Source organism: Panulirus ornatus, chromosome 2 (assembly GCF_036320965.1).
Source record: "Panulirus ornatus isolate Po-2019 chromosome 2, ASM3632096v1, whole genome shotgun sequence".
In the NCBI taxonomy this organism is placed as follows: Eukaryota; Metazoa; Arthropoda; class Malacostraca; order Decapoda; family Palinuridae; genus Panulirus; species Panulirus ornatus.
In genome coordinates this window covers 74,309,373-74,323,758 of record NC_092225.1, presented here as the reverse complement: position 1 = coordinate 74,323,758, position 14,386 = coordinate 74,309,373, and the positions used below count along the sequence as shown (strand labels likewise).

Genomic DNA, 14,386 nt, shown 5'->3' with positions numbered 1-14,386 from the left:
TCAGAATCCTTTCTTTGCTCTCCAGATCAAGATTTACTTTTGAAACAAGTTGATCTGGTGTTGATAATCGAAGGTTCCAACAATGTTGATCGACGTAGGGACCTACGACTAGATCAATCTGGTCACATACGTGGTTATGGAGACAAATTCGCGAGTGAGGATTTGAATTCAAAGGGGGAAAAAAAAAATCGCCGATGATACTTTTAATGTCTGGAATTTCTATACAGTTACTTAAGACACATCTGTACCTTTCTCGAGTCTTCGCAGTTACGTATAGAATTCAAATCGATGTCGTGATTATCTACTTTTGTTTTTGTATTTGTCTAGGGTAAATTTATCTTTCACAGACCACTGATGCGTCTCTCCCTCCGTTCCTTTGTATTCAGTAAATGTGCCGAGATATTTCACGCCATGGCTGGCTGATTGATACAACAGGTGACCATAAACCTGGTCACCCCGTGACACTATCTTAAGCAAAAACCGTAAACACCAGAAAACAATTTATATTCTGGAGGAGAATAATCTAAAGGACCACAAATTCAGGATAGTACAGAATCCCTGCAACAAGATAACCTACAGAACACATTCACGATAGTACAGAAATCCCTTAACACGAGAAGAATAACCTAGAGGACCACAAATTAAGGAGTACAGAATCCCTGTAACGAGAAAACCTATATTCACAAGTCTCCAACCCCCCCCCCCCCCAACACACACACACACACAAATACAAATAAAAAAAATACAAATAACCTGACAAGCACTATGCAGCCGACCTATCAACGCCATCTAAAACATCAGCCTAGCAGACTCACGGCAGTCAGAACCAACAGTCTCCATACAAACATGAGTCACACACTCTGGACATCCCTAATCACTTACATGGTAATCTTTGCAACACATCCCACGATCCTTCTACGATACAGCTACCATAAAGAAGACACTGAGCACTTACTAAACTTTTCAGCACTCTCTCCTCATAGACAAACACACATCACAACACATCGATATGTGGACCCGCTAAGTAGATCTTACCAGTCTTCCGAGGACTGCTAGAGCCTTATAAGAATACAAGGGATTCCTGAGCAGGAAGAGAAGGATGTGGATAGGTAGCTGTGGTGTCAGAACTCTCCGAAAAGCGCTTCTCTCTGAACACAAGCAAGGTATCCATCCCTATGTACTGATGAGTGTGCCTCTGAGCTTACACCTGTGCTTGCTCGTCTGTTCAGTTTCAGTTCAAATAAAACCAGAACTTTTCTTTATTTTTGGAAGCACGAGCTTGTAGATCCCATCCTTAAGAAGGGTAGCCGCTCGAACACCCTCTAACTATCGTCCTGTTGCTTTGACATCTGCCACTTCTAGTCTTGGAATCCTTTCTCAACTCCCACATCCTTCGACATCTTGAACCTGTCTTCTCTATGATCACAAATATGGACTCCGTAAGGCGATATCCAATGGCGATTTTATTTCCTATATTTCCTATCTTCTTAATATCTGGTCATCATCCTTTCAAGATTTTGGGGAATTCTATATAGTTTCTCTTGACATATCAGAAGCTTTTGAAACAGTGTGGCATCGGTGTACCATCTCTGAGCTCCCCCTCTTCTGGCTTCCCTCCCTCACTTTGCTTCCTCTTAGGCCGATCTATCTCCGTGGTTGTTGTCCAAGGTTCTGTCCCGTCTCCTACACTTTTCTTCCCTTCTATCAACCATTTACTTTTTTCCATAAGTAAAGTGTACTCGTACGCTGACGAATAAACACCATTCCTCCACATCCTTTTAATCTGCTCCTCCTCATTCGATCTGTATCTCGACAACTTCCTCAAACTCAGACGAATAGGATATCTCACTGAGTTAGGCCTCCAAGACCCAGTTTCCACCTCTATCTCCATTGGAATTTCCTCGCTTCCTTCCTCTCTCCTTCAACGGTTCTGCAATAACACCTCTTGACGCAACGAACATTCCTGGTATTACTGTAACATCGACTATCTTTGAAAAAGCAAAGTCTCCCACAGAGATACTGGGAATCCTGTTTAGATGTCGATTCTTTTTTTCTTCCAAGCAGTTGCTCCCTTTATAAAAAAAAAAAAAGATTAATCCGTCCTTATACAGAGTACTGCTTTCACATTTGGAGTGGTTCTAGCTTTGTACCCTTACTTAGAGTCAAGTCGAAAGCGGTCCGACTTGTAAACTCCCCAAGGCTAACTTCAAAACTTGATCGCTTGCCCTACGCAGCAATGTCTGTTTAATTTACTTCTATACGTATTTCTTCGGTTTTGCTCTAGAGAACTGCTGCTCGTGTGCTCCCACCGCTAGCTAGACCACTCGATACTCTGCAAGCTGCCGAGTCATACAGACACTGTGTAACAGTTGGCAACTCAAGGATGGATTGTTTTTAAACCGTTTCTTTCCTTACACCTCGAAACTTCGGAACTCTCTTTCCTCTCATGTCTTTCCTAACTATGGCAAGTTTTCACATCCTCCAAAATTCGTAAATATTTTCCCTTGCCTCTTCGTTTTCCCTAAAGGCCCAGCCTTGATGTGGACTTTTCTCAGTGACTACCTCACAACGGAGAGAGAGAGAGAGAGGTGGCGAGGTCTGGCACTGCTAGTGAGGAATCGCCCTAAGGTTCCGGCTGTCCCTACTAAAAGCAGGTTCCTTCATACATCCGAACATAAGAACTAAGACCAGAGACGTAGGCCCAACTGTTGCTGACATACTACAGTCATGCAGAAATATAAGAACCCGGCCAAACGGTGATGGTACACTCAGGATGATGCAGGGGGCAGCCAGATCAGCCATCCCCTCTGATCTATACATCATAATGCTGCAGGATTTTGACAAGAAAATCATACACCAGTATCAGAGTCCACACGAGAGAAGCAAGACACGGAACATGTCACTAATATCAGGGAGGCAGACACACACCATCAGCAATGGACCAGCAGGTCTTACAGCACACATTGGGATATTGAAAATCTTGCGTCGCTTATCAGGATATTTTACTTTTCATCCTAATTGATGCTGATACTTCCTTGTCCACTCACGTCAATTATAAGATAATATCTTTCGCTGGCAATCGAATTTGTCATCGTGTGAAAATAGGGATAAAAAAGATTTCAACTCGTCTTCAAGATTTCATGTTCTTGAACAAAGTCGTCGCTTTTTGCAATGATGGACCAGTTCACTGGTTAATATGACTGACTAACAGCTATGAATAATAGCATTTTTTTTTTTTACCTATTCTAAGATGCGATTTAGCTTGACTATCAAACATCTAAGTTTTTCTAAACAAATTTGCATAATCATGGTTGTTGCTCTCTGAGTTTCGGGTGTGTTTCATTATCTGGTCTCTGCAACAACCTCGTCTATCATACAGTGGCATGTTTCCTACATTACCTAGAAGTGACTCAATTTCTCAACTTCATGTTTCCTTTTCAACTATAGCGTCATCACAGGTAATAGTGTCAAGAGCTACTCAAAGATCATCAAGAATTGAGTGTCAAGATTCCGGTATGTCTACTAGGTTAGTGTTGATCATAAGTGTTGATCATCAGCACCAGTTAGTGTTGATCATAAGTGTTGATCATCAGCACCAGTTAGTGTTGATCATCACTGCTGATAATCAGCACCAGCCCTGTGATGAAAGCTGTAATATAACCACTTGTGCCATGCCTCTCCAACCATGAACACAAAACATTTTGTATTTCATCACGAGTGAACGTTTTATATATATGTTCTGGCACGTCCTCAAAGACCCTCGCCCACTTCTGGTGTCGACTTTATTGCATACTTTTTGTCATGTCTTACCATCAACATGCATTCTGACAGTTATTTTTTTGTTTATCCTCTTTTTTATAAAGATGATACGGTAAATGTTGCAAGACCAGTTATTTTTTTTCTCTCGATCTATCTAGCAAACACTGGAACCCTGACCCACAGACACACACACCCTGACCCACAGACACAATGACCCACACACACACACACACACCCTGACCCACACACACATGATGACCCACATCCATACTTACCGACTAAGAGGATGACCTTGAGGGCGATACGTTTATGTAGATTACAGTGCTCGACAGCAACGGCGACGGTGAGCCCCCCCAGGAACATCATGTTGGTCTCCTTCATGTACACTATGCACACGTCGCCCGTGGAGAGGATGCCCAGCAGTGGGAAGGCAAAGACGGGGATGAGCGCGGTGACCGGCAGCGGCAGCGCCTCCGTCACCCAGTAGATAGCCATGACCATGATCACGTAGCCACATCTCGCAGCCTGGAACACAAATCACACCTTAATACACTGAATACACCTGTACAATCCACTACCACCACCAGGCCACGGGAGTAATACACCAGTACAGCCCACTACAACCACCAGGCCACGGGAGTAATGCACTAATATAGCCCAGTACAATCACCAGGTCACGGGAGTAATACACCAGTACAGCCCACTACAACCACCAGGTCACGGGAGTTATATACCAGTACGGCCCACTGCCATCATCAGGCCACGGGAGTAATACACCAGTACCGCCCACTACCACCACCAGGCCACGGAGGTAATACACCAGTACAACCCAACATTTGGCCACGTTTATGAAACACCTGCCAAGGCCGGCCTGGCCTTGCATCTTATAACATTTAACCTGCTGCCTACTGTTGTCGCAACAAATAACCAAAAGAATAACTACTCTAAAATGTTCAGAATTCATCTCCAGTTAAATACTAGCATACAAAGTTTTATATCCACCAGTATATTCCTTTTTGTCTTGTTCAAGGGTTGTGTTGCTTCCTGGGAACCCTGCCCGACGGTCATTTATGTTGAATATCAAATATCATAATGGATCATCAGGTTTTCCTGTACCATGTACTAGAAATGCAAATAGATTTTTTCCAGGATTATATTGAAATGTACCCAGGGTTCAGCCCGCGTGGCCGGTGGAGAACAAACGAAAATGATTTTGTTAAGGATCGTTTTTCCTTTGCGTACATGGGAAGTGACGTCATCCAAGGCAAGATAGAAGCACACACGAGACATTACGAGAGACCTTGGTTTGTTTATGTCCGGCTGGGCCCGTAGAAAGAAAGAATTTCACGAAAATAAAAGCATGTAGTGTGGTTGTACAGGATGATCAACATTTTGGTGAGAAACTATGCGTGTGGTGGTATAGTTAGTAGTTAGGGGAACGAGAGTAGGGAGATGAAGGAAAAGAGTTAATACAGATAAAAGTAATAAACGTGGTTAAAAAGGGAGCGTGGTTACGGATAGCGTAAGAAGTGACAATGATAAAGAGGAAAAGCAGATATGCATAAAAAGGGAGTGTGGACATTGATACTGGAAGTTAGTGTGTAAGAGATAAAGCACACATCCCACAGTAAATCAAGATCGGATTCCTCAGACGTTGTCGTCTGTTGAGGAAGTTTGCGTTTTTCAGTCATCATCTCAAACAATTGGATATGGCGGAAATAATCGCATAACACCTTTCTGAAGTAGTTCTCCAAGGATGACAACTCGATGAAAAGAGTTACTTCCTTTTCCAAACAAAGCTCCGCCTTTCGTTTCTGGCAATCCTATACAATGCCACCGTCTATCACCATTTCATTCTGTTCTTTCCAAGCCTCGTACTTCTCGCTACTACTACATCGCGCACCCTTCCTTCATCTTTCCTAATATAGTTTAGCGCTGGATTTCTTTTTAAAGATATATTTTGGATCTTTCGATGATGAGACTAGTAATTGCCACGTTGCTTGCATGTGGTATTTGAGAGTTCGAGACGGTCATACGATATCTGGTAATGAAAGTGACACTTAGGGTTTTGAGCACTATTCATACCTTGTTTAGAAGACTTGATATTCCTGATGACTCCAAGACGATATTATCTAACAATTAACTTAATTTCATAAAAAGGTCAGTGTTACAAGAGCCTATCTCAAGGCTCCTGCAACCCAAAGTTGCATCATTTCCAGTAGCAGGAAAATTTAGACTCTTTAGAAGGAAAAAGTTCTTTGACGAGACTATGTTCCGAATGATATAGCCTCGCCTTATGCGACTTTTCCTTCACGGTGTAACCTTGAACAGACGGAGTTCGGTAACACTGATGTTTTCTTATATCTTTAGATAAATACTAGCAAAGTACTCAGCATTGCTCGGGAAAAAACCAAGGCCTTTGGTGGCCTCAAAACTGCCTTCACAGCCAACGTGCGGTAAATTGATACAAGTATTTACACTCCAGACTCGGAACCTCTGGGTACAACGTTTCAGTCGTGAGAAAAAAAACGCAAAAACAATCACACAAACAAGTCTTCCCAAGATCACCCCCAAGGTCTTACAAAATTCTTCTCCAGGCTCTTCCCCGACCACTTTGTCATCAGGTCTTCCTCAGCTTTTCCCCTAGATCCTCCCCAGGTCGTCCACATCAAATCTCCATGCACGGCAATATCCAGTATTCGAGCAGAGGGGAAAGGTTCCCGGTATGGTAGTTGCTGGGAGGAAATCAAAATCTTTCTCCATGAAAAAGGACGAGATTATCGTACGTTGGTGGAGGCATTACAACACATCTCATTAGTATGTATGGCAATCTGCAAGGTAAGAGACTAACTGTTGGATGCACGGTGTGTGATGGCATTTTTCCAAGAGTGCAGCTCCTTGATGGTATTGAAATATGGGCATGATCATAGGAACTTTCCATCAGTTAATATACTTTCAAATAGCAACGAAAACATTTAGGTCAAAATGATTCTAATCTGAAATCAGAATGCACATGAATTCAAAGATATCCAAACCTACAGTGCTATGTCTAGATATATTTTCCAAAGAATCGAAAATCATCTTGATCACTACTATCAGTGTCTAGGAATTATCTCTGGAAATGAAGATAATGGAATTTCGAAGCTCCAAATTGAGATCTTATGAATTTTCTGCTGCGAGGGACAAGATTTCTGAAAATGAAAATGAATTGTTTGTTCCATGTCCTTTTGATTGGAATTGACTTCGATAAAAATTCTCAGGAATGATGAAATTTGGCCTCTGTTTTGTCTGCTTTTGTATCTATCGACTACTGTTAGAAATTCAACGAAGAACAATTCCAATCTCAATAAGCTGACCTTGTAATATTCTGGTCACTGCACATTATCCTACATTTTCTAACCCTTTGAGCAAGACAGTGCGAACTTTTGGTATGTGACCTTTGATACGAACTTTGATGGTCAAATCTGAGGTCACCCCATCATACCTGTGGATTGTACTGTTGTACCGTCGTATTCAAGGATCATGCCGCGCCGGGCTCAAAGGTCATACCGCATTACTCAATGGCCTGATGCGAAGTCAGGGATGCAAGAGCTGTTAGTTACGTCACAGTGTACGAGGAGAGGGGAGGAAGACATTAGCACTGGTCTGCTGCCCTCATGACCATCACTAGTTTAACTACTGGATAAATGGTTTTACCTTACTACCCCCACTATCCTTCTACCCTAACTACGGCACTGTCCCTCCCTAACTAACGCACTATCTTACCTTACTACCGTACTATTGTACTTTACCACTGTACTATTCTTCTCTGACTATCAGATGCCTGGCTTTTCTGGAGTGGTCTGTGTGACGCTTCTAAGTTTATATTCCCACCCAACCATTCCGGAGTCCCGGAGTCTACGTAGGCGTGTGCGAACAGAGGTCCCACACTGGCTGTTGACTACATCTGATGATTCAGCAGATAATGTTTTTTTAATGCAGCCTCACATACTGTCTGTGTGTGTGTTTTATCCACATTGTCTTCTCGCCTGCTGTGCCTCAGTCTTACATACTTGTCTCCCCTATAGCGTGTCACCCACCATGTCTCATCTAATGCATCTCACCTGTCGTGTGCGTCTCACCCACTGTCTCAATGCGTCTCGCCAGCTGTCTCGTGTCCCTTACTGTTTACCGCCTTCATCAAATACGAAAACGCCTACGAGGGTGGGGTAGAGGCGGTACCGTGCTGTACTGGTCTTTCCTGCGTTACTGTTGTGTTGCACGGGAGAGAGAGAGAGAGAGAGAGAGAGAGAGAGAGAGAGAGAGAGAGAGAGAGAGAGAGAGAGAGAAACACCCGTAAACCCACGTCTATCTCACCTCTTTCGCAACATGCTACTCCCACCTCTAATGCAAGTGGCCGAGGTGAGGCAAGGCGGGTGTCTGTCTCTCCCTCCTCCCTCCACTACCCCTGGTAACACCACCACCACCCAGTAGGGGGAAGACAAAGACGGACCACATCTTGCTCATGTAAGCAATCTAACGGCATACGATGAAAGGGAAATCCTACACGAGAATATTACCACAGTCTCCCACCCTCTTGCGCTACTTCATATTATTAAGCCCTTTAGTAAGACATCAAATTCTAATATGAGCAATGTAGATTTAGTTAAGCTTAACAATATCAATGTTAATTTTGATTTCAAACATGTTAGCTTTGACGTTTCCTCACTTTTCACAAAAGTTCCAGTAAATGACCTTTAAGAATATTTGATGTCTTGGATGATATTCATTTACCTGTTTCAAAGTCTGTTTTCATTGAACTGACAAAATTGTGTATAAAAGACTATTTCAATTCAATGGAGATGATTATGCTCAAAAATTTATGGCAACGGTTAACCCTCTCACCTGTACTAATCAATCTTTATATGGAATTTTTTGAAACAATTGCTAAAGGATATCTTACCTTCTAATGCAGTTTAGTTTAGGTTTGTAGATGTTCTTTGTGTTTGGCCAACAAATGAAAATTTACAAACATTTCTCCCCTTAATTTAGTGCCTTCCATCAAATTTACTGTAGAAAATTTTAAAATAATGGTATGTTACCATTTGTAGATTGCATAATCCATAGGCTAGGAAACAAGTTTAAGTTTAGCATATACAGAAAACCTATCAATGTATGCTCATATATCCATTATTACTCATCTCAACACGAGTTAAATTATCATTTCAATCTATGTTCCTTAGGGCATTACGTATTTGCAGTCCAGAGTATATTGATGAGTTTGAGAAGATATATTCTATTGGATCTAAGAGTACCCTAGATTTTTCATTGATAAACCCTTAAGTTAGCCAAGAAATCATTTTGTTGAGCCCAAACCTCCCATTGAGACCAAGAATCTTTTAGTTCTCCCCTGTTAATAAGAATTTCACTTTACTTCATGTTGCTTAAATCCTTCAATGCAAATGTTGCCTTCAGCAACGACGATACTATATATAAAGAATATCTCAATCAGGAATTCACCAGAAAATTCTCCTGGGTGCATCTACAAAGTGCCATGTAGAAATTGTGATAAGTTATATGTTGGGCAGACTGGTAAGTATCTTTATATTAGACTTAAGCAACACAAATATAGAATAAGAACAGGACAAGAATCAAAGGCCTTGTTTAATCACGTTAAAAACTATGATTAATGCACTGACTGGAGTAATGCCACCTCAGTTATTAACTAACTCCAGTACCACGAGAAACATCATTGAATCTTCTATTATGAAATACAAAGAATTATAATCTTAATATTAGTGATGGTATATATATATATATATATATATATATATATATATATATATATATATATATATATATAATACTGTATACTGGGGATAGGTGGAGATAAGAATACTTCTCACGTATTCCAGTATCGTAAAATGCAACTAAATGTGAGGGAGCGGGGGGGGGGGGGGGGGGGGGGGGCAAGAAATCCTCTCCTCCAATATTAACTTTTCCAAAAGATGGAACTGTCCCCTCTTAGGTTCGGTCCTTTGTTGCTAACGCTACCTTGCTAACGCGGGAAATGGCGAATGTATGAAAAAATATATATTTGCACTGTAAGTAGAGACCTGACCTGATGATGAACCTGACAAATCTAACGTTTTTTTTTTAAGGTGTTCATGGTCTTTGAATGAACGACGTTTAACGATAACTTGTTCAAATATTCAACGCATCTACCCTGCACAGAAATTATATTTGTAAGTCAGTATTACCGCATTTAAAGTTTTATTTCATTTGTTATGGTACCTATTCGTGTCTCAGGAAGATCTTATGATCTACTTTATGGAATTTTCATTTTATTGAAAATAAGTCAGCGTCAGGTGTACGTTAAAGGGGAAAAAATTCTTAGCTTAACGTTTGTGGCAAACTTCTCAGTACTAAACAATTTTATCGCCCGTCTTTTGTATTTGTTCTACGTTTTCCTCCTTTTTTGTTGTTTGGGAGCCAGACTTGGCAACATTCAGGTGCGGTCTTACAAGAGCAGAAAAAAATTTCCGGCATTTCGTGGTCGATGTTCCTCGCTAATGTAACACTGTAACTGGTTTCATTCATCACCTGTTGCTGAACACTTCCGTATACTTCACATTGTTACTGACAACAATATTCACTTCCTATATTTTCGTTAATGGATTTCCGAATATCTGATCTTCGCGTTTCGTGTTCTTGTCAACAAAGTAGCATTACTTTGCCGGCCGTTGTCCACATTTATTTCTCTCCGTCATCTCTATGACGACTAGGTTGCTACGTTAATATTACTAAATGATGGAACCAAAGTATTCCACAGTCTCCCTCATTTATAGCTCTACCTCCGTCTTGTATAGTCATCTAATGAGGGAATCTTAAAACAAGTCAAACTTTAGATTAATTTGTCGTGAAAAGATCAGGGCAGACACTCGTCAGTTCAGCCAGTGCGAGCGAGGCTTCGTACTTGTAAAACCTCACGTTGCTATCAGCCCTCCAGCCAGTCTACTCCCGACGAATAATGAGTCCCCTAGGCCATGAGCGCACTTTTTTTTTTCTTTTTTTATGCGCGTGTGTACGAGGTTGAGAAATAGAGATCGTACTTTCAAGAACCTGCAAGACTTTGCTAAAAAAAAAAAAAAGAGGGGGGATGGGCGCTAACGCGTACCGCTCACCGTTGGAAAACTTTAGTTGCGAGGAACAAGTGGTGCAAGTTACTTTGTGTGCGAGATGAAGCGAGATACCACCCGCCCATGTGTGAGTATAGAGCAACCTGGGCCAAATAAGCGAACTTACCACCACTGAAATTGTAGCTCAATCACTACGCAGCAGTCACTAACCCTCCCGCTACCCAGGCAGGTAATACACGTTATACCAGCCTGGTCGGTGGCTGCCAAACACCTACGACGTAGAGCGCGCAGACACAACCGACCAGAGAGACCAGAGCAACACTAGGATCAGTCAGGACGATCCGGGCCACTCCTCAGTTGCAGCAAAAGACACGTGGGAGGTACAGACGAAGGTGGCAACAAACTGAGCGAACCCAAGCTTGGAGAAAGAGCATCTGTTCCTTGCAGGCAGGCAGGCATGTGGGTGCACCGCCTTCCCCTGGAACTATCCACGTAGCGACATTTGTTCTAGGAAAGACGCCCGGCACCAGAGGCGCCCCAACGCAGTGCACGTTGCAGACACCCTGGAAGGTTCTTACTGCCATCTAGGGTAATGAAAAACACCAATACAAATTTTCAGAAGGGAAACCAGAGCCGAGGATTAAGCTATGATCGCGCAAGGTGGCATGATGGCATAGCGATACTGCTGCTTATTTGGAGGGGACCCATGTAGGCGGTACGAACTACTGGTTCATTGTCTCCAGTGGTAACGAAAGACACCACCACTGACAACCACTGGTGAAGAATCGATTTTCTACATAAATGTAGAGTCGAGAGACGGTTGGTCTAAGCCTATGTACACCAAGTCGACCCATACGCATGTGGGTAGAGCCTGTGTGCTACGTCAATGGCCTTAAAAGAAAACGTACTGGTACAAAGCTAACGAAAACGTAGATTCATCTACACTTTGCTCACACTTTCCTCGGTATTCATAACTTCCCTCAGTATCCGTACCTCACCTCACAGTATCCGTACCTCACCTCACAGAATCCGCACCTCCTCATTTATCATAACTTCCCTCGGAAACCATATCTTCCCTCACAGTATTCTTGCAACTGAGGGTTCAGGGCCGCGTGACGTCACAAGGCGGCCTGCGCGGCCGGGTCCGTTTTTCTTTGTTATGTATGGGCTTATACATCTGCTAACACGAGACATCAAACCTATCCGTTGAAGAGTAAAGGATCTGTAACGATTGTAGTGACCAAGAACGATTCTCCCAGCTTAGCAGCCTCCACACCGCACAGATCGGCACTACTGCGGCAAATTTGGCCAGTCGTGTAACGTTACTAACATGAAGTAGTAAAACAGATCTTACCCAGGTACCACAGGGCTATAGTCAGGGATCAAACAGGCCGCAATGTTTTTGACCAGAGAACTTCAGCTTGAGGTACGGCAACTGCAAGGTCAACCCTCCTCCCCTCCCTTCCTATCTCTCCCGGAGTTGCAGACACAAGGACGCCAGCTTCACAGGAACGTCTCCAGCCTTGACGCATCGGTCACGAGGCTGACCAGAACAAAGGGGTACAGCAGCACCTGGATGTACTACCTACCTATATATATATATTATATTTTATTTTTATTATTTTCTTTTTGCGCTGTCTCCCGCGTTTGCGAGGTAGCGCAAGGAAACAGACGAAAGAAATGGCCCAACCCCCCCCCCCATTGAACATGTATATACATACGTCCACACACGCAAATATACATACCTACACAGCTTTCCATGGTTTACCCCAGACGCTTCACATGCCTTGATTCAATCCACTGACAGCACGTCAACCCCGGTATACCACATCGATCCAATTCACTCTATTCCTTGCCCTCCTTTCACCCTCCTGCATGTTCAGGCCCCGATCACACAAAATCTTTTTCACTCCATCTTTCCACCTCCAATTTGGTCTCCCTCTTCTCCTCGTTCCCTCCACCTCCGACACATATATCCTCTTGGTCAATCTTTCCTCACTCATTCTCTCCATGTGCCCAAACCACTTCAAAACACCCTCTTCTGCTCTCTCAACCACGCTCTTTTTATTTCCACACATCTCTCTTCCCTTACGTTACTCACTCGATCAAACCACCTCACACCACACATTGTCCTCAAACATCTCATTTCCAGCACATCCATCCTCCTGCGCACAACTCTATCCATAGCCCACGCCTCGCAACCATACAACATTGTTGGAACCACTATTCCTTCAAACATACCCATTTTTGCTTTCCGAGATAATGTTCTCGACTTCCACACATTCTTCAAGGCCCCCAGAATTTTCGCCCCCTCCCCCACCCTATGATCCACTTCCGCTTCCATGGTTCCATCCGCTGCCAGATCCACTCCCAGATATCTAAAACACTTCACTTCCTCCAGTTTTTCTCCATTCAAACTCACCTCCCAATTGACTTGACCCTCAACCCTACTATACCTAATAACCTTGCTCTTATTCACATTTACTCTTAACTTTCTTCTTCCACACACTTTACCAAACTCAGTCACCAGCTTCTGCAGTTTCTCACATGAATCAGCCACCAGCGCTGTATCATCAGCGAACAACAACTGACTCACTTCCCAAGCTCTCTCATCCCCAACAGACTTCATACTTGCCCCTTATTGTTGATAAAATTTGTAAACATAACAGTTTATGATACGCTCGTTGTCTGTCTTGGACAATCGCATGTTTACCAAATGCCGTCCTAGCTAAGTGTCTCTGTTGTATAATAACTGACATATTTCTCTCGTGTCTCCCCTGACAATATGATTATTATATGAAAGTGCACTTGAGAACTTATAGTGTTTCATTTTCCCTGTGGACTCAGGAATATATATATATATATATATATATATATATATATATATATATATATATATATATATATATATATATATATATATATATATATATAGTACTGTATCCCTGGGGATAGGTGAGAAAGAATACTTCTCACGTATTTCCAGTATCGTAAAATGCAACTAAAATGTGAGGGAGCGGGGGGGGGGGGGGGGGGGGGGGCTAGAAATCCTCTCTTCCAATATTAACTTTTCCAAAAGATGGAACTGTCCCCTCTTAGCTTCGGTCCCTTGTTGCTAACGCTACCTTGCTAACGCGGGAAATGGCGAATGTATGAAAAAATATATATTTGCACTGTAAGTAGAGACCTGACCTGATGATGACCTGACATGAAAAATCTAACGTTTTTTTTTTAAGGTGTTCATGGTCTTTGAATGAACGACGTTTAACGATAACTTGTTCAAATATTCAACGCATCTACCCTGCACAGAAATTATATTTGTAAGTCAGTATTACCGCATTTAAAGTTTTATTTCATTTGTTATGGTACCTATTCGTGTTTCAGGAAGATCTTTATGATCTACTTTATGGAATTTTCATTTTATTGAAAATAAAGTCAGCGTCAGGTGTACGTTAAAGGGGAAAAAAATCTTAGCTTAACGTTATGTGGCAAACTTCTCAGTACTAAAC

General features: G+C 42.3%; 1 protein-coding gene across 12 annotated transcripts in view; it reads right to left on the bottom strand.

Annotated features, from left to right (window-relative positions):
- The window catches only part of Indy (I'm not dead yet), a 143,100-nt gene that overhangs the window by 29,436 nt on the left and 99,278 nt on the right, over nucleotides 1–14,386 (bottom strand). For all 12 annotated transcript variants that reach the window (XM_071677554.1, XM_071677515.1, XM_071677545.1 and 9 more), the window contains exon 3: nucleotides 4,035–4,284. In XM_071677554.1, coding sequence (XP_071533655.1) covers nucleotides 4,035–4,284 — 250 coding nt within the window. The remainder of the gene's footprint in view (nucleotides 1–4,034; nucleotides 4,285–14,386) is intronic.